General features: G+C 32.4%; 1 protein-coding gene across 1 annotated transcript in view; it reads right to left on the reverse strand.

Annotated features, from left to right (window-relative positions):
- LOC134721582 (uncharacterized) overlaps positions 1 to 12,963 on the reverse strand; it is a 50,376-nt gene extending 37,413 nt beyond the window's left edge. The window contains exons 1-11 of the mRNA XM_063584681.1: positions 12,836 to 12,963; positions 10,342 to 10,787; positions 9,592 to 9,653; positions 7,038 to 7,144; positions 6,344 to 6,472; positions 5,745 to 5,796; positions 5,166 to 5,236; positions 4,683 to 4,817; positions 3,632 to 3,709; positions 2,981 to 3,052; positions 151 to 271 (exon numbers count right to left, since the gene is read on the reverse strand). Of these exons, the coding sequence (XP_063440751.1) occupies positions 151 to 271; positions 2,981 to 3,052; positions 3,632 to 3,709; positions 4,683 to 4,817; positions 5,166 to 5,236; positions 5,745 to 5,796; positions 6,344 to 6,472; positions 7,038 to 7,144; positions 9,592 to 9,653; positions 10,342 to 10,745 (1,231 nt within the window). The 5' untranslated portion in view covers positions 10,746 to 10,787; positions 12,836 to 12,963. The remainder of the gene's footprint in view (positions 1 to 150; positions 272 to 2,980; positions 3,053 to 3,631; positions 3,710 to 4,682; positions 4,818 to 5,165; positions 5,237 to 5,744; positions 5,797 to 6,343; positions 6,473 to 7,037; positions 7,145 to 9,591; positions 9,654 to 10,341; positions 10,788 to 12,835) is intronic.
- Positions 12,964 to 22,021: the final 9,058 nt, after the last annotated feature.

Raw genomic sequence — 22,021 nt, forward strand, 5'->3', positions numbered from 1 at the left:
CCTGAATCCAGAAAAATCCCCCCCCTCTCATGCTTTGTTTTGTTTAGGCATTGGCTGATCCAGAGGGTTTCAGGGGGTGATCAATCTTTTTGAATGGGGAAATATGGTTGAAATTGGCTGGATCTGTCCCTGGTAGGTTGTGACACTTACCAAGATATTTGAATATATTACTGGCTGCCTGCCTGACTGTGGAGGCCTGATGAGATAGATATAAGAGAAATGTTGATACATATTGAGGCCATCTTGGTAACAGTACTTTCAATGGCAAAACCTGCAAGAAGAAAAATGAACAGAGGTTAAGCAAGGTCTAAGAAAACATTTCAGCAGTTATAAAATATACAAATTTTGGACAATTTCTGGTCTGATATGAAAATATCAGGCATTACATATAAACTACATTTAAGTCTAAAAGACGGATAAATTTTAGTGCCCTTTGACATGAAAGTATGTTCTTGGTATTCCAAGAAAGAGGTTTTAACTGCTGTTTCAAATAATAAAAGCAGAAATGGTTAATCTATGGTTTTGTATGGGATTCCTTAATTCACTCACTAAAATAGCTTACCATTAATAACACAACATCAAGAAGAATCAGTAATTCTTTCAAGCCTTTTTTCAAGGACTTTCTTTCACTCTAGATATAAATTCACAATCAGTACTAACAAACTGAAATGTAAGTACCCTCTATACATACCATTAGTATTAACAAACTGACATTTCAGTGCATGTGTACTGTCTGTATTGTAAATTCAGAAATTATTGCGATGTTTTTATTATTGTCAAAAAATTGAGTGGGTTAAAATCCAAATAATATAAACTCTCATCTTGAAATTTTTGACATAAATTAACAGGATTTTTCACAATATTGCATAAAAATTAAAATCAAATTATCATCCAAAATGACAAAATTGCAGTAATAAATGCACTCATAATTTCTGAATTTACAGTACTTACTTTCAGTATAAACAAACTGACAATTACTATAAACAAGAGGCTCTCAAGAGCCTGAATCGCTCACCTTAATTTTTTTGGTTAAATCTCTGATCAATGATTATTTTGGCTTTTCTATTTATTTAAATGTTCTTTGAATCGCACTATTTTCTTCAAAAAAAAAAAAATCATTTTCTCCTATGTTCTATTTTAGTCATAGGAGCTATGTTTCTTGACATACAAGGAAATAAAATATAAAATTTATACTAGATACTCTGAAACTCATTTAGCCTAAGTTTGGCTGAAAGTGATGCAACAGTTTCAAAGGAGAAGATTTTTTTAAAGTAAGTCAACATGATGAACAAATTGTGAAAAAAGTCTTTAAAGGGCAACAACTCCTTAAAGGGTCAATTGACAATTTTGGTCAAATTGACTTATTTGTAGATCTTACTTTGCTTAACATTTTTGCTATTAACAGTTAATCTGTATCTATAATAATATTCAAGATAATAACCAAAAACTGCAAAATTTATTTAAAATCATCAATTCAGGGGCATTATACCTGAAAAAACAGTTACCCAATTCGGCTAAAAATTTCAGGACAGGTAGACCTTGACCTAATAAATACTTTAACTTCTTGTCTTATTTGCTTTAAATGCTGGAGTTTTTAAGATATAAGCCAAAAACTGCATTTTACCCTGTGTTCTATTATTAGCCATGACGGCCATGTTTATTGACGAAATAGAAGATAAAACAAAAACTTTATTTTATACACCCTACTGATCATTCAGTTGAAGTTTGGTTGAATTTGGTTGAGTAGTTTTAGAGGAGAAGATTTTTTAAAGTTAGCAAATATGATGAACAAATTGTGAAAAACTGTCATTAAAGGACAATAACCCCTTAAGGGGTCAATTGACAATTTTGGTCATATTAACTTATTTGTAGATCTTACGTCGCTGATCATTTTTGCTGTTTACAGTTTATCTTTATCTATAATAATATTCAAGATAATGACCAAAAACTGCAAAATTTCCTTAAAATTACCAATTAAGTGGCAGCAACCCAACAATGGGTTGTTTGATTCATCTGAAAATTTCAGGGCTGATAGATCTTGACCTAATGAATATTTTTACCCGATGTCAGATTTGCTCTAAATGCTTTCGTTTTTGAGATATAAGCTAAAAACTGCATTTGACCCCTATGTTCTATTTTTAGCAATGGCGACCATGTTTGTTGATAGATCAAAACTTCGGATACAATTTATAAACTAGATACCCTAAGGAACATTCAGTTAAAGTTTGGAAGTATTTGGCCTAGTAGTTTCAGAGGAGAAGATTCTTGAAAAAGTTTACGACGACGACAGACGACTGATGACGACAGACGCCAAGTGATGGCATTAGCTCACATGGCTATGCCAGGTGAGCTAAAAATGACACAGACATATACGTACGGCCTTCAACAATGAGCAAAGTCCATACCCCATAGTCAGCTATAAAAGACCCCAATAAGACAATGTAAAACAATTCAAACGAGAAAACTAACTGTAAGTTGATATGGGGACGAAGTCCCAATTACGGTAGAAAAATCAATAAAAAAAAAAAAAAAAAAAAATTGGGAAAATTTCCCGAAATTTTTCATTCTACTAATGAACTCAAAATCGTTAAAAAAAATTTCAGATCTACTTCCTGTTCGGGTTTTCCCCGCATTTGCGCAGATATCTGTCTTGTTTGCATGAGACTTTGAAAAAAAAGTTATATTTATCAGTCTAGTAAAATATAAGATTGGATCTCAATACAAATTCAATTTTAATAAATGTTTGATATGAAAAAAACGTTACCTGATGAAAGCGTTTCTTTTGTTTACATCGAATATGACGTCATAACTTGAAGAATGTCACAGCTAATTCCCTAACAACAGAACCAAAATCGGGAACGTTACGTACGGTATTTCGGTTTCTTTTATCAACTTAATTGTATTAAAAAAAAAATACATACAGACTTCGTCCCCATTCACAGGTTATGCCTGCCTCATATTATGTACTCTCTATACTTACTTTGAGTATAAACAAACTGACATTTAAGAAGCCTTCAGCTGCATAGTCATCCAACAATTCTATTGGTAACATCTGAAAATATATATTAGATATCTGCAAGGTCTCATATATTTTTCATCAGTTAGACTAGATAACAACCTTTGTGAATCAAAAACATAAATCAAAATATTTGTCAACAGAAAAAGTAAATAAAAACAAAATTTTTATGGAATTCTAATTATCTGTGATATGAATAGTTATTTAAACAATCTTTTTTTCTTAAATAAGAGGGCTTTTTGATTCAATCATACTACAATATTTATTGCAATTAATATTTTCACTAATATGAGTTAAAAGTACATTCAAAATAGGCTTGGACTTTTTTCTCTTTTATCTAGTCAATTATAACTTGACCCAACAATTTGTTTATTTCTTAATAATCAACATTTTATTTGATTGTTCTCTTCTCGTCTTAGTTGAACTTCAACTATGACCTCACATTTTTCTAGACAGAAGTAAAATAAAAACTTAAAACCAGAATTTTCACAAATTATCAAGAAAAATAATTCTTCAAATAATGAATGACTTTTGAGAAACAAGTTCTAAATTATGTCTGGCTGGTTATTTATAAACAAAAGTTGTATGGTATGATCTGACAATAAAATTACTTACAACTGTATGGACTTGGTCAGAAACTAAGACATTATTTCTCAGTAGTGTCAGTACTTGTTCAAATGTTGACAATGCTTCCTGCAATTATAAACAAACTTTAGAAAATTTTCAAAATTACATAAAATGAAAAGAACATTTTAAAGTCATGATCAGGAAATTAAAATGTTACAACTAAATAGATTCTTAAATCTAAGTGAACCATAGTTTTCTTCGTTAGGATTATCTGAATATATAAACACTCACCACGGCTTTCGTAGCAACATATTGTTTAAATATTGTTATGAATCATAACACTTATGATGCCACTATTCAAATATTTCAATTTAAAATTCAATTTCCTGTCGCATATATTTATTCCTTGGAAAGTTGTAACATCCTCATAAATTACCTGCATGAAGCAAAAACATTTAAATACTTTCAGATCTATTGATTATATTTTTTTAACGCCAATTTAAGGTGGTACCCAACACTTTGACTAAAATTAATTTGGCTTGTTTAATTTTCTTGAAGTATTTACTTTGACTCATTGAGAAAAACATAAAATTTTTAGAACATTTGAACCAACCGTTTTATCAGAAAATTTACACTGATCATATAGCAGTTTGACAAACACTTATTTTGATCATTGAGAAGATTAAAATTCCCTTAACAACACAACGTAATTAAAACGTTTAGCTGATTTTACAGAGTTATCTCCCAGTAGTGTTAGGAACCACCTTAAGCAATTTATCTATATCATGGCTGCCAGCTTGTATAAATGGAGAAAGCCAGAGAACCATGAGGGAACAACCAACCTTCTTCAAGAAAAATAGCAGTCCTAGCCAATGAGTATTGGTATGGGGCCAATCACACATTACCACAAGTAGAGTTTAAACTTGCAATCTCAGTGATCACGGTAGAAGAATGAATTTGACCATTTAGTCATTAGACCCATAATTAAAAATAAAATTCAAATTAGACTTTATAACTTATGTCATAGTTACTGTTTTTATTATGAGCTGTGGGTTAGATAGGAATGTCAAGACTACAAATCAAATGTGGTCATACATACCTTCATGTCAGCAGAGGATATGTATCCTGAAATAGCTTTAGCTGCATTCTCTCTGATGGTAAGCTGTGGGTTGGACAGGAGTGTAAAAACCACATCAATTATTTGACTAGATATATATTCTGGAGGCGGACATTTCTGAAAAAAAAAATAAAATTACCCAACATTAAAAACCTTATTAAAGTTTTAAGTCAGTAAAATAAATTCTGTCTTTTCTCTTCGACAACTTATGCCAGGAATTTTTTACTCGTTCATATCTGCATGATAAATATTGAACCAATATAATGCTTGTTTGTGCTTTGTTATTCATTTTCTTTTGGCTTGAGAATCTCTATTTTACTGTCATAACTATTTTTTTCAATAAGAAAATATACTTTTATTTCCTTTAGGATAGATTGATGTATTTTCAATAAATTTTTAAATCAATTTTCCAATAGTACATTTTAACATCCATCATGCAAGAAGCTAATCTAAGATGACCCTGACCTTGTATTCCTCCTCCAATCCAAAGTTGACATCTGTTTTGTCTTGGTAGTGATGTACCATAGCATTTATACCTAGAAAATAAAGAAACACACATTTTGTTTGAGTCAATTTCTACACAATTTAAAAAAGAAATTGCAGTTCTGAAACCACTGACTAAAAAGTGTATAATAACTCATCTATTCTATGCTGCTAACTAAACATGAGGTAATTCTGTTATTTCAACACAATGAAAAAAATAGAGGAATCAGATGTTTGTGAGATCAAAACAAGTATGAAAAGTGTGATCTCTTTCTTTTTATGCACCATGTAAATATGAAAAAATAACAATCATGAATGCAATAATTAACGCCAGTTGAACTTTTCAAAAATATCAACATACATATTGAAAATTAATTATCCCAAAGAAACTAACGTTTTTCTATTCAATACATTCATAGTTTCACCTTTCTTTTAAATGTCATGCATATACATTTTTTTCTAAAACACATCCCTTGTTTAATGAACTATTTTCTTGATTATTAAAAAATTGTCCTAATTTACACCAAGAAATAATGATACAGCATACCGGTATATCCTTACCCATGATTGCACCTTCTTTGGCTTGCCAGGAACTTTTGGGACACTTACAGATCTGAAATTATAACTAAAATAATTTAACACAGACGTTAATCTGGTAAAGGGTTAGCGCTATAGAACCAGGTTTAATCCACCATTTTCTTCATTTGAAAATGCCTGTACAAGTCAGGAATATGACAGTTCTTGTCCATTTGTTTTTGATGTGATTTGTTATTTGATTTTGCCATGTGATTATGGACTCTCCCAATTGATTTTCCTCTAAGTTCAGTATTTTTGAGATTTTACTTTTTACAATTCAAATCACTAGAAATAAGAACATACATGAATATAATAGTAATTTGTAAACTTTTACAGTATTGGTTATTTGAATGGAGTTTTTTTCTTGTGGAATTTAAAAGGATTTCCGGTGGTGACCAATCTCTTACAAGTATCAATTATTTGGTTGATTTAATAGTTACATACTACATATTCTTGTTACATAAGAAGATAAAAAATATTAACCCAATTTAACGTAAAATCTCTTTGCTATTTTACTAGTTTCACTACATAGTTGCTATTTTAAACAATTGTATGACAATGATAATCTAAATGACCAAACTTACTGTGACAAGCTGATTAAAGAGTTCTTCTTGGTACTGGAGTGGCAGGTAAGGTGTAATGTGACCCAACTGTTTAGAACAAGAATTTCTGATAGCTGACCACACATCTGTTAATGACATCTTTATTAACACCTAAAAATAGAGATACATACAAATTTTAAAAGGCACACACATAATCATTACAGAAACAGTAAATTTCAATTTTCTAATATGAGTGTGGCCCATAAATAAAAATGGAAAATCTAGTACATCTTATGTAATATGATCAGTTGTGGAAAGACCAGCTGGGAAAGACCATATGCAGGATCAGGATATTTGTATTTGTTCAAGGTTTATTCATTATACCACAGTGACCCTAATGTAGGAAGGGGGAATTGTTCCTTCCTATGATAATAAGTCTAAAAATTTGAAATAGAAGCAGAATTTTTATTTTCTGATCTAAGAGTTACAGACTGACATCAATTTATGTATGCATTAGTCATGATAGTGATTTTTCACTTCTGCGAGAGATATAACCTTCTAAAACATTGTCTTGACCCTCAAAATGTCTTTTATTTCTTAGAAGAGAATTGCATTTTTTTTCGACCATTGTTTTTTTATTACACATAATTTTCCTTTGAACAGTTTGCTTTATACCAGTTTATATTTTTTTATCACATTGTGAAAGATTGATAAGATTTGAAATCAGTCCTCTTACCAATATTGTGGCACAGGATAAACATGTTTTGAGATTCTCCCTGTTTTCTTTTAACCAATCCATAATGTGAACCACAGCTCTGTTTCTAACAACAGGCATGTTGGTTACTGCAATGAAAAAATAATATATTAATTATGTTTTACTCACCTTTTAGTTGGTTTTATCAAAAGATATTCTGAATGTTTATGTTAATTAAGGAATGACTGTTATATTTTTTCTGTCTATGAAGAAGTAACATAAAAAAATTGGTGCACACTGAATAACGTGTGTAGCGGGTTATTTAACAGTGTGCATCACATTTTTTATGTTATTTTGAATAGACAGAAAAAATATAACAGTAGTTTCTTATAATTTAATTCTAAATTCTGTTTTAAACCGTAGAAAACCATAAAAAACATTGATGAAGTCACGGTCACATGACTAAATTATGTCTATGGGCTCATAACAAAATAACATCAGCCAATCAGAAGACACGTTACATCCAAAATTAAATTATAAGTCAGTATAAAATATTCAAATGAGCCACACTAAAATTATGATGATATGTTGAAAAATATTTTTTGTTAATATATGTACAACCATGTCACACAGAATGGTGGTGGAAAGTTAAAAATAAATGCACAATACAAGTCAAATTTATTAAATTAATTTTTTCTATACCCACATCTATATTTGAAAACAAGAATGTGTTCATAGTACATGGATGCCCCACTCCCATTTCATTTTATATGTTTTGAAGTTGGGGTCAAAACTCTAATTTGACATTGCAATTAAAAAGATCATATCATAGGGAACATTTGTACTAAATTTCAAGTTGATTGGACTTCAACTTCATCAAAAACTACCTTGACCAATAAAAAATTGAACCAGAAGCGAATAAGTGATACGAACAGATACACAGACCAAAACACATAATGCCCCTAGGTGGGGCATAATGAAGCTAATGAAAGATGCAAATTCAAAGGTAATTTAAAACCAATTGATAACTTCTTTTAATTGGAAGAGTTATGGATGAAGGATGGTAAATATTTAATTGTACATTTTGGAATCATGGTAATGTGATACTATCTGACAAGATTTTCCTATAGACTGTATTATGGATTTGATGCTATAATTTCTAGAAACAGGGTGGTATTTCAAAATCTCTGATTACCTGGATGCTACATGTATATGTAATTTGTTAGGAGAACATTGGAATAAACACACTGATTGAAAATAAATATTTTATAAAATCTAAATCTTAACTTTTTAATATGTTTATACAGTTGCAGGCTACGTTAATGTACAAAACAAAACAATCTGCCAGAAAATAATTTTAAATTTCATATTTTAAAATAAAAATGCATTTTCCATTCATATTGGAAATATAAATATTGCTTAAAATATAACAAAGAATAATGAATGTATCAAATCACTATAAAAAAATCTAACTACATGTTTATATATCTTATACTGTTATTTTACTAAAAGCTATAAATTAAATATATTTAAGCAGAGTAAAATATAAAACTTCTTTTAAGCTATTTAAAGGAATTTGTTTATAGTCATTGAAAACAAACAAAAAAAGAAAAAAGCTCTAAGACATTGAAGTAAATGAATTGTACTGGTATTCAAACACTGTCATTGTCCCTTATATCAAATCACAGTATTTTTATGACAAAAAAATAACATGTACTGGTATGATTATCAGTAAATATTATTCAAAATTTGGGAATGTAAATGAATACATCTAAAGACATGATAGAGGAATAACTGAACTACAGGTGTCTGCTGGCTTATCAGTGAAATATTAAGCACGCATGTTTTGTTAATATCTCTCTGTCTACTTACATCGACCACCTCTACCTGAAATTCAATTCATGGTATATTTTTTTAATAGAAAAGTTGCAAGCGTGTCCCCAGTAAAAAGCTTTTTATTCAATTGTTGCCACAGGTTGCTGTCAATCATATTTGTTTCTGTTGTTTTTTAAAAATAAATCTCTTTTGAATTAATTGTGTAATGCAGTGGAATTTATAGCCTACTATATCATGTATATGGAAAATGTATATATTATGAGTTTTCTTCAATGTTGAAGGCTGTTTATGGTGACCTTTAGTTATTTATATCCTTATTTTTTTGGTCACTTTTGGACAGTTTTCTTATTGCCAATCATACCACTTCTTTCTTAAGCATGCATTTAGCTATTTCGTTGCTGACAGTTTTTATTGGTGGAGAAAGCCAGAGTGCACAGAGAAACCCACTGACCTTCGATAGGAAAACTGATAAATCCTAGTCAATTAAGATTGGAGTCGAGTGCACCTGCAAGAGCAGGTTTTGCACTCACAACCTCAGTGTTAACTCAACTGGCTAGTGATTACACAGTAGTAACTACTTAGACCACTCTCCCATCAAAGCCCTTCTTCTTTTTTAATATAATAAGAGATATATATATAAAGAAATTATATGAAGAAACAAAACATCTTTTTGTACCCCTGTCAACCAAATTCTGGAAAACTGGATGAAAAGTGTCCTTTCTATTTCAAGGTAAAGGTAATGGAAATATGATTGACTTACCTTGCTTCAATGTGTGTTCAAAAGACTTTAAAAGTGATTCTGTGATTTTCTGATGTATCAACCTGAAAATAAAACATAAAGCAAAATCAACCTTTGATAGTTTATCATGATCATTTATAATTGTTTGTTTTGTTCAATGTTCATACATTTGTACCTTTAACTTGGCAGTACAAGTTGAAACATTTTATAATTCATACATATCCTTTCTTATTCTACATCCTATAAACTAATTGTAGTTAATTTTCAAATCAAAAATTCAAATATTCCATACTTAAAAAAACAAATTAGTTTTAGACATGGAATTTCAAGCATGCATGTTTTATAGTTAAGTAAATCAAACAAATGCCAAAATATCAAATATGCATGTAGAAACTAGAAACAGGTATTTTGTTATCATTGCATTTACATTTAACCTTCAGCTTTGAAGTATTGAGTTGCAGTAGAGAATCTTTAGATGGTAGCATTCACAAATTATATTTTCAGTTCAAACATTCACACATAAATGTTACAATCTATGAACTATCATCAGACTTGTATTATTTTTTCTTAATAATAATCATGTTAATAGCTGTATAGGTACAAAACTGTATGTTTCATACCTTGAAAAGGAAATTATGAACATAATTATGAAAGTGACAAAAATATCTCAAAGAATGTGTGAGGAATACAAAGATGTATTGAGCACCTCTACAATGTATTCTGAACTGAAGGTTGATTTTTCTGAAACTATGATGTCATTGTGAATTTTACCATTGAATCAAACTGTCTATAAGATCATTGATAAAAGCTTTCTGTTGTCCATCACTAGCTTCTAGGGTAACTCCGGTACATGACATTCTTCTAACACGACGTCCTCCAGTTTCTTGATTGGACTCTGACCAACCAAACCTCCGCTCTAACAAGTAGCATGTAAATTTGTTCAGTAAATTTTGCGTTTTACATAATACTTCAATACCAACATCTTGGTATGGATTTCCTTCCAGTGAAGACAAAGTAAATTTAAGATCAAAGTCTGAAGCATTTCTGTTATTAATTGAAGACAGGGAACGCAACTGTTTATGAATTAGCTTAAGTGACTCGAGTTCAGTAGCAGGTGAGGATGTTGTAAACAATGTTGCTAAAATTTCAGGTAGTATTTCTTCAGGATTTTCCATGGGAATTATTATGTTGTCTTCTTATCTGATGGAAAGTCTTTGCTGAAAAAGATATTGCATTATATTATAAGAAAATTAGTTAAAAGTTGAATATTTAGATAATATTGAGTTTCTTAATCTAATTAAATGCTTAACACTTTCATCTTTGAGTCCCAGTTTATCAGGATTCAAGCTTCAGCCAGCTGACAATGAGTCCCATTTTACCGGGATCGGAAAACCTCTTTTATATTTCCCACTCAAAACAGTGCAAACACAAGTTATTTTTCTTTGTTGAATACCCGGATGAAGTTGTAAACATGGCTTCAATTTACATGTACATGTACAAATGTATGTACAAAGCACTTGGAATAGACATCGTTCAGTGTAAGGAATTTGTACAGCCTCATTAAATTTTTCAAAATTTTACGGTTTTGGGTTGAAAAAATGCAATTTTTGGTCAAAGAGCAGAATTTTGAGAATTTCACCTAGATAATGCAGAAAATTTTAAAATTTTATGAAGAAAAAATTATCAATACATAAACAAAACTGTGAACATGGTGTTAGTGAATGAACATGATGAAATTAAGATACAAACATGACAAATAACTATAGACAATTTTTTATTGACATTTATTATGAAGATCTCCAACTTGAGTAATAGGAGCCAGGGAAGCCATCGTCTCAGAGTAGCTTCTGTCTGGGCAGCTATCAGTGAAAGGTTAAGAAATTCAGAAAATTCAAATTCGTTAACAGTCACCATGGCTACACTAGCTCTAGTGATTAATAGTTTGATTAGTATGCAATCAAAGTGGATCATTGAGGGGTATACATGGTATATGTACATTAAGTTTTTTTAGTGTTATTAAAGAAAAATATGCAATGAGTCGATTCATATCTATCATGTCTATAAAGTAGGGATTTTTTGCAATAAGTTATTTTAAGGTAACAAAAAGCATCCAAAGTGGAGACTGTCATAATTTTTTTTTTTATAAAAACAAATTTATCTATTACATGATTACTATTCAAATTGCTGGGTTTTTTTTGTCACCTGCAGTTTACTTCTATAAAGTGAATCATGTATAAGAATTGGCATCAATTTTGAATGTTTTCAATGGTTTTTGTTGTGAAAATTCCTGTCTGGTACCAGTGGGACCCAAACCTTCAATGTCAGGATCTAAATGAAGCCCTCTAACCAACTGAGCCAAAAAAGATTTACCTTAGTTATCTAGACTACCTCCAGGTCTACATTAAGATTTACAAGAAGTCAGATAGACTTAATTCTGCTGTCCCTATAATGCATATATTTACTTTAAATTTATATTCATGACATTTGCTTTTTTATTGCTTTTGCTATTTTCTACTTTTTTTGGTGAGCAATATAGAGAAAGAAAGCAGTGCCCATTCAAAACAGGAGATCGTGGTCAAATCATTTGTTGGCGGTCATTTATCACTTATAAACATATTTACACTTTTGGTATTTAGCTGAATTTTGTCTCAAAATGACCGTAGATTGCCTCCGAATAACCTTTTGACGTCAAGCAACTGTAACCGGAGAGCATGTATCTACTCTATAAATTCATATCGTTACCACCGGGATTCGAACCTCGGTCGTCTGGGTGACAGTCAGTGCTTTAACCCACTGAGCCAAAGAATCGATTCCCTAGCTCAGTTGATTAAAACTGGCTATATATGTTCTACCTGTACTAAGGGGAAGCAACCCCGCTACACAACAATCACTTTTTTAATGTGACGTCAAATTTTTTTAATTTTTTTGTCAAAGTTTCAGGAACCTGTGTGATTCTACGTAATGGCGGACAAATTTGCATACAAGTGTAAATACAAAATGTACGTCTATTTTGATTTGTCATGCATCCGCATCTGTATACACTTATAGAGAAACGGGTTTTCAAGTGAGAATATCAAAAGCTCCTCTCATATTCGGTTTTATTTGCAAAATAAAATGTTTAGTACAGGTACCGAGGTCTCTTTTCGACTATAGGTGTCGAAATGACTATACCGAGTGCCGATTTAACCGATTGAGGTAATTTTTTTGGCAATAACATGTTTCTATAAGCCAAATACTGCCTCAAATACAAGCTGCAAACACACACCACAGTATCTCTTCCAATTACTGAAAAATTAGCAAAAGTCATAATCGTCTTGTTACAACTTGCATTTTCATTCAACTTGAAACAAAAATATTTATTCCACCATATTGTTTATAGTGCGTCACTTCCGGTATCTAATGCATTATAATTTCAAACATTTCTACGGAAAGGATATGTAAAAAAAAATGCGAATATTACGAAATGTTTGAAAAATGCAAGATGGTCTGACAGGGATAATAGTGTCAGAGGTCAAAATGGCCAAACCAAAAAAATATGCTCTTAATTTGTTTTTTAAAAAAGTGTGATTTAAAAAAAAACAACAACAGAGATATGTCTCTGTCAAATCCAAATGATATTAGAGTGGGGTGCTCATTTCGCCATATCTTTCCATGTTTTCTACAGTTTATGTTCAGGTCTATATGTTTTTGAAGTGTACTGACATATTTCAACATGAAGATAACTTCAAATGCTAAAAATTCCTAAGCTTGAAAACATGTTTATTTGAAAATAATCATATAGATAAGGTTACATTAAAGGCATCTTCGCTAGCCAAGGGTTACGATCCACTCCCGCTCTCTTCACCCTTGGCGGATTGAGATAACATTGGTAAGGATTTTTATTGGTTGCAGTCAAAACTCACTGCATCCAATCAAAATGCGCCTATAACATGATCACGTGTAAATGTAGAAAGTGTTTGTAAACAATTGCCACGTGTTTTTTGTGCAACAAGCCTTTACATCCCTAAACATACGACTATATTTAGTGAAAACTTGAATGTTTTAATCAACAAATAGAAGTTCCTGTGTATGTTTCATGCACAAATGCATGAATGTTGACGTATGCTTCTATTTCCGGCTTTACCAAGTGTGTAGAATCTAGACGCTACCGTGATTTTACCTCCAAATTGAAGAGTTCAAGTGCTACCATTGGTCAAGACTAATGTATTCAGAATTGACGTGATTTTTATCTTCCGATAGATGGCGCAACATTATTATCACAAATGTTGGCTCAATCCGCCAAGGGTGAAGAGAGCGGGAGTGGATCGTAACCCTTGGCTAGCGAAGATGCATTAAAGGGTGTTTGAAATTTCCTGAAGTTTCGTCAATGGGGTACACATATTCGCCGTTTTTACACATCTATTTTAAACCAAATAACTGCAGCTTTATATAATATTTATCAAATAAATTTCACTATAGATGAACAGCAGCCATTTCAAATGTGTAAAAACAGAAATTTAGGCCAATCAGTCCAAAAAATATAGTAAGAAAAAAATCTCTGAAAATCCTGTTTTTCATGCAGGAAATTGACCGAAAATCGTTGTCCTTTTTTCTATCTTTTGCAGTAAGTGCCGTAATTTTGTTTAAGTTTAAAAAATAATCATATTTGTTATAAAATTATAATTTATCGTCATATTTCTTCCATTTTAGCCATCCTTTGAAGTGTTTACACATTAAAATCATAAAACGGCGAAATTGTGTCGCCGGCGAATATGGGCCCCCACTCTATATATTGTAGTTTATTGCAATAGTTTTGGAACGTTTGTTTGTTTTTGCATTATTCATTTGAGAAATCATTTGAGGGAATCTTTATCATAAGCCGGGATCATAAGTAAGCGAAAAATCATTATATTATCGTTTGAATCAAAATTAAGTTGCCCCTATTAAAAGTGTGAGTATCAGTGAGTGACATCATACATGTAATACATTGCACTGAGTCTCATCAAGGAATTGTGCAAATATGTCAAATATATAATTCCTTGGTCTCATATATGAGACCAAGGAATTATATTCACACGTCGAATTAATGTATCAATTTATTAGTCTCTGCCCGAACTAAATACTGATCTATATATTTGATATCCAAGCGAAATGGTCGATCTCCATAAACATCCATAAGACGACTCATATCCAATAATTTCCACTGAACAGTTAGAGAAAAATGGGATAAACATCATGACAACAAACTCACACTCGTGACGATTTATATCTAAATTAGTAATGATTTCCCAGACACCATGGTCAGTCACATCAAAATAAGACGGTAGTATTTTATAAAGTTAAACTGAACTTTAAAAACTGCAAACATTAATGAGTTATTAAAATTAGAAATAAGACACATATTTTCGAGGAGAGAAACGTAGTTCTTATTTGTACATGTGCAGTGTCTGAAATCGTTTACAATGCATCTTCTATACATAATCAGATGTTGTTGGTGTATCTATCTATGATTCGATGTTTGTAATTCCAAATGAATAATTTGGGACAGGACAGTTTTCTGTAGTTCTCCTCAGTTTTTTGCATTTGAAATGGTGGCATAGTTATATACAAATTATTACTCTGTATTTGTTTTTCTTTTAGTGGTGGTAAGATGAACTATTTTATTATGGCTGTTATCTATACAGGAGAAGGCACAAAAAAAGAAGAGCACAGCAAGAATCTGCCAAACTGCAAGGCATCGAAATGCAAGAACAATTTAAAAAAATCTGGGAGACAGTCTTGTGTAGACGAAACACGCGTCTGGCGTATTAAATTATAATCCTGATACCTTTGAAAACTGATAAAGCTTGTCGAAATATCTACCGTAAAGGTAAAGACATATCAAGCAAGAACATAAGGATATACATAAAAAATTTGGGAAAAAAAGAATGGTACCGAGACCATCAAAACTGAATGGGAATATATATATATTTAATAATGAACGACATTAAATTAGACCAAACTATTGTAAGCTGCTTAACAATATAAATATAGTTGAAAGACAATCCTAAATAAACCAGTTAGCTCTAAAAATACGACTATCATCCATCGACCAATATCAGCTATAACTTAATTTTTTTCCATTTAAAACTGTTGTACGCTGGAACGACCGAGAGAGAAAAAAAAATGCCATACACGCATAGAATAAAATTCCGAAGGTTTTAAGGCAGCATTAACCGACCACAAGCGCGACTAAGTGAGCTGTCAGTCCCGTTGCATCTATAGAGGTCCCGTGGATTCTGCTCCTTACCGAAACACATACAATAAGTTAGGCTCTTTATTGTTTTTGTAAAACGTCCATTGTTGTGGTTGTTTCCTTTTGAATGAATAAGTTGCTAGTAATATCATTTGTGAAGTTTTTTTTTTTTTTAAAGTATTCAATATTTGAAGTTATTTCTTATTGATTTATGACCTTATTTATTAAATCAATTTACCCGGATTTGTCGGAAAGGAATCCATCTCATGTAGGTAACCGTCAACAACAGATTATTAAAAACTAGCTTTTTTAAAATCTAAATTGTCTCGTTTAATCCACTTTAAAAATCCGTATTATACAAATAACAGTGTTAAAAAATTTGGACATTTTTACACTTCACCGAATACCAGTGAACTGATTTATATATTCTATTGATTAATCTATGTACCAAACGCAATATACGTATGGTTTTATATTATAGAATTATAATGACATATAAAGAAATAATCACAGTTAGTACCGTTTATTTCATCGCGTTTAATTTTCTTAAAAAATACCCAAATAAGAGTAATTTTATAGCAAACTGAACAAGAAAATTAAAAGAATTGTGAACGAGTGAAATGCACAGGAAAACAAAACCATGTTGGTTATTTTTTGGACATATAATTGCAAAATATAAAAAGTTAAAATACCACAAATTATGTTATTTTATTTTTTTATAATGCTTTAATTTAACTCGAAAATTATTACACCGTATGCGTTTCTAATGAAGGAAAACTGAAGGAGCGTGTACCAACAATGCTCATTAAAAACGTAGCAAGTTCAATGGTCTGTAATGTCCCAAGAAGGTGTATGTTGCTATTGCTACTGCTCTGACACTGGGTAACCACTTACACATTCTACCTGGAACAGTAATTGAAGAGTGGAACAGAGTGTCCACTGGGTAAGTAGAACAGAGTGCGCGTGTGTCACTGAGTGAATGAGCGGGTGTGAGTGAGTGAATGAGCGGGAGTGAGTGAGTGAATGAGCGGGAGTGAGTGAGTGAGCCGGAGTGAGTGAGTGATGTGAGTGAGTGAATGATGTGAGTGAGTGAATGATGTGAGTGAGTGAATGATGTGAGTGAGTGAATGAGTGGGTGTGAGAATGAGCGGGTGTGAGTGAGTGAATGAGCGAGTGTGAGTGAGTGAATGAGCGGGTGTGAGTGAGTGAATGAGCGGGAATGAGCTGGTGTGAGTGAGTAAATGAGCGGGTGAGTGAATGAGCGGGGTGAGTGAATGAGCGGGTGAGTGAATGTATGAGCGGGTGTCAGAATAAATGAGCGGGTGTCAGTGAGTGAATGAGCGGGTGTGAGTGAGTGAATGAGCGGGTGTCAGTGAGTGAGTGAATGAGCGGTTGTCAGTGAGTGAGTGAATGAGCGGTTGTAAGTGAGTGAGTGAATGAGCGGGTGTCAGTGAGCTGGTGTCAGTGAGAGTGAATGAGCCGGTGTCAGTGAGTGTGTGAATGAGTGGGTGTCAGTGAGTGAGTGAATGAGCGGGTGTCAGTGAGTGAGTGAATGAGCCGGTGTCAGTGAGTGAGTGAATGAGTGAATGAGTGGGTGTCAGTGAATGAGCCGTTGTCAGTGAGTGAGTGAATCAGCGGGTGTCAGTGAGTGAATGAGCCAGTGTCAGTGAGTGAGTGAATGAGCGGGTGTCAGTGAGTGAGTGAATGAGCGGGTGTCAATTAGTGAGCGGGTGAGTAAGTGGGTGCCAACATTCAGTGAGTAAACAGTGTCAATGAGTGAGCGTGAGCGGGTATTAGTGAGCGGGTGAGTGTCAGTGAGTGAGCGGGTGAGCGGGTGAGTGTCAGTAAGTGCGAGCGAGTGAGTGTGAGGTGAGTGTAAGGTGTGTGTGAGCGTGCGAGTAAGTTGTGAGAGATAGAGATGAGACAGTCAGGATAAGAGATGATAGAGATAAATGTGAATGAATGTGAGATATAAGAGCTGATAGAGAGAAATGAGAAAGAGGAGTGAATCGTCATTGAGCGCACACGTCATGCTTGAGCGAAGAACTTGCATGAATCTGAGAGTGATTGTATGAGTGAACGAACGAAAGAGCGTGTGCATAAGAATTATTAGTATTGTTGAATGAGAGATTTTATTAAACGAGAGAAACTTTACTTGAGAATATAATGTGATTGTGTGATCAGACAGGTAGATAAAATAAAATAAACCATGGACTGGTTGGTTAATAAATAACTGAGGTCAGAGTGTGGAAAAGGAAAGACGGTACTACCACTGGGGTAAAGCTGATGACCGTAACTGCATTCACGGTCATCCCAAGATATCGGACGAAAAATTAGGTCAGTATTTGTATTGTCGGTTAAGGTGTTTCTACATCATTATCTTTACAAAGCATACATTGGTACGATGTAAATTTATAAAAGATTCACACGGAAGTCACAAATCTCTACCGAGGAACGTATAGAACGGGAAATTGGATTTGAAAAATTCGCTAAGATGACCGTAAATCATCTTTAAAATATTTTCAAGATGACCGTAACATATAATAAGGATGACCGTGATTGGTAAATTGATGACCGTAATTTCGAAAGGATGACCGTAATTTATAAAGGATGACCGTAACTTTCATAGTATAATCGTCATTTTTAAGAAATATCCGTATTTGTATTACCTTTTTTGTATCAAATAATTAATAATATTAATCGTGTTGGTGTAAGACGTATTTATAAGACAACATTATCATAAAGGAAGACAAAAATAAGACTTGCTTCAAATACATGGTTTGTCATATGTAGCATCTAACTACAAGCCAAAAGAATTTTTTATTTCTGAGATTCCTATTAATTTTATATAATAAATACAGCTTTTTAAAAATGCCAAAAAGGCAATGGATGTACAGCCATTTATATTATATCGTTTCAACTACCATTACAGATGGTTTTTTTTAAAATTTATTTCAGATACGTACATGTGTTATCAATTTTCCACTTGCAAGTTCACCTCATCTAATGTAGACAGCATTTTAATACACACTATAGACAATCATGTTGGTCCACAAACATTTAGTTTTAGGAAGAAAGTTTTGGATGAAAACACTGGTCATACTGCATATCGGTCCGTACATTTTGGAGTTGAATTTACAAAACTTAAAATGATGTTAGGAAAAGGTTATAAGCCAAATATAAATTTAGAAGAACATGTTTTTTTAAATACTCCGACCAAACTAGTGAAGGTGAGCTCCAGCAAAATAAATCCTTAAATAGTCTTGTATAAATAGCGAATTTTAAAGGGGAGCCTTGTAAATTGTATAAACAGAAAACAAAATTGTTTTTTTTTTATATATCAAGACAAATCAATATTTTATTCTGCTCCTCTGAACCTATACACATGGGCTCAATTACCGGATATTCATAATGTTTAAGGTTCATCTGAATGAATTGAAAAATATTGCCGTTTTTACACACACATATCTATTAAGAGAACAGACAAACTGATGCATCTAGGAAAGCGTAAGGACTATGTACCGTGTTACTTCAATGCTAAACATATGGAAACTTTATAGAAAATCCATCCTTGTTCTAACATATTTGGCAATTTGATGACGGATAGATATAGGATTATTGCATGCAGTGCTAGCATTGATTTCCTTAAAAACAGTTTATTAATGTAGTTATTTGTTAGAACAAATAAAAATATGGACCAAATCAAGTACACCTTTTAGGGTGTACTCGACTTTAGTTACTCTGCACGAGGTATTTTGAAATTTACAGGTTGGTTAGAACTTTTTGTAAAAAATAAACACTAGCACATCATAGAAAAGCAAGCGAGTAATCTATGTTTCAAATTTTATTACAAAAATCTCTTTATTAAAGGCTGTTGATTTTCTATAAAAATCTTGGTTTATTTGCCACAAAGTACTCTTTTTCTATCAAATGCTAGGCAACAGTAATTAATTATGCCTTGCATCAAGTTTCCCCCTATAGTATATGTTTAAAATGGACTGTATCTATTATACATTATATCTGTAGTTTTGATACAATTGATGTTTAAAAAATTCGTACAAAAATGGCTACAGAAGGGTACATAAACCTTAAAGCATGGCAGGACCTTTAGATATGTAAAAGTTATATAAAGTCTATGTTTGTGAAAAAAACAAACCTAACTTACCTGGTTTTCGAGGTGCATTTTTTTTAAATATGCAGAAGATAGCAAAATAAACAGACATACGAGTTTCATTTGATACGGTCCACTCAGTTACACAGTTAAATTCACCTATTGTTTGCAGGTGTCTATTGTCTATAGTGTCCATTTAAATCACAAGAGTGCACACGCTGAAATGTCTCGCCTTCTTTACTAATCATAGATATTATGTTGATAGACCAAATATAAAGCTTTATTACAACTGTCACATAAACTTAACATTAACCAAGAAAACAAAACATTTATCAATGAAGCATGAAAATGAGGTCAAGGTCAGATGAACCATGCCAGGCTGACATGAACAGCTAACAATTCTTCAATTCAACAATTATAGTTCACTTATTGCTTATAAATTCAGAAAAACAGACCAAAACACAAGAACTTAACACTGAGCAATAAGCCGTGAAATGAGGTCACGGTCAAATTAAACCTTTGAACAGAAATATAGATCATAAAATATTTCCATACACCATGCAAATATAGTTGACCTTATGCATAAAGTATTAGAAAAATAGACCAAAACTCAAAAACTTAACTTTGACCACTGAACCATAAAAATGAGGTCAACGTCAGATGACACCTGTCAGCTAGACATGTAAACCTTACAATCATTACATATACCAAATATAGAAGACCTATTGCATATCGTATAAGAAAAACAGACCAAAACACAAAAACTTAACTATAACCACTGAACCATGAAAATGAGGTCAAGGTCAGATGACATCTGTCTGCTAGACATGTACACCATACAATAATTCCATACACCAACTATAGAAGACCTATTGCATATAGTATAAGAAAAACAGACCAAAACACAAAATCTTAACTATAACCACTAAACTATGAAAATGAGGTCAAGGTCAAATGACACCTGCCAGTTGGACATGTACACCTTACAGTCCTTCCATACACCGAATATACTAGACCTATTGCTTATAGTATCTGAAATATGGACTTGACCACCAAAACTTAACCTTGTTCACTGATCCATGAATTGAGGTCGAGGTCAAGTGAAAACTGTCTGACGGGTATGAGGACCTTGCAAGGTACGCACATACCAAATATAGTTATCCAATTACTAATAATAAGAGAGAATTTAACACTACAAAAACTTTTTTTTCAAGTAGTCACTGAACCATGAAAATGAGGTCAAGGACATTGGACATGTGACTGTCGGAAACTTCGTAACATGAAGCATCTATACACAAAGTATGAAGCATCCATGTCTTCTACCTTCTAAAATATAAAGCTTTTAAGAAGTTAGCTAACGCCGACGCCGCCGTAGCCGCATCACTATCAGTATGTCGAGCTTTCTGCAACAAAAGTTGCAGGCTCGACAAAAACTACTCACAACATCGATTATACTATTTACTATCATTTTCATATAAACTCAAAATACGTCAAAAAGTTAAAAAAAAGAACAAACCGAGCCCCTATTGCGACAAACTCAACAAAAAACAATGTATACAAGTATGGATATTTCTTTCAATTGACGGTAATCCTTTTAAATTTAGTAATTCTTTATAAATTACGGTCATCCTTAACAATTTACGGTCATCTTTTAACCAATTACGGTCAGCCTTGTTATGAATCGCTAATCCTGTTACGGTCATCTCGATTACGATTTACGGTCATCCTAGCGAATTTTTCAAATCCAAATTCCCGTTTTATACGCGTTCCTCGGTAGAGATTTGTGACTTCCGTGTGAATCTTTTATAAATTTACATCGCATAAAAAGTATGCTTTGTAAAGAAAATAATGTAGAAACACCTTTAACAAACAATAAAAATACTGACCTAATTTTTCATCCGACATATTGGGATGACCGTGAATGCAGTTACGGTCATCAGCTTTACCCCAGTGACTACAGAATAGTAGCATAACAGGCAAAACATTAAACGTCATTTGCAATATGTATGATTATATAAAATCTTGTCATGCTGGTGTACGATAATGTAATACTACTATGTCCTCTCCTTTTTTCTTCTATATTTTTTTTATGACACTAGATGGATGTCTCATAGAGATAAGTTCAG

Source organism: Mytilus trossulus, chromosome 6, assembly GCF_036588685.1.
Source record: "Mytilus trossulus isolate FHL-02 chromosome 6, PNRI_Mtr1.1.1.hap1, whole genome shotgun sequence".
Taxonomy (NCBI): Eukaryota; Metazoa; Mollusca; class Bivalvia; order Mytilida; family Mytilidae; genus Mytilus; species Mytilus trossulus.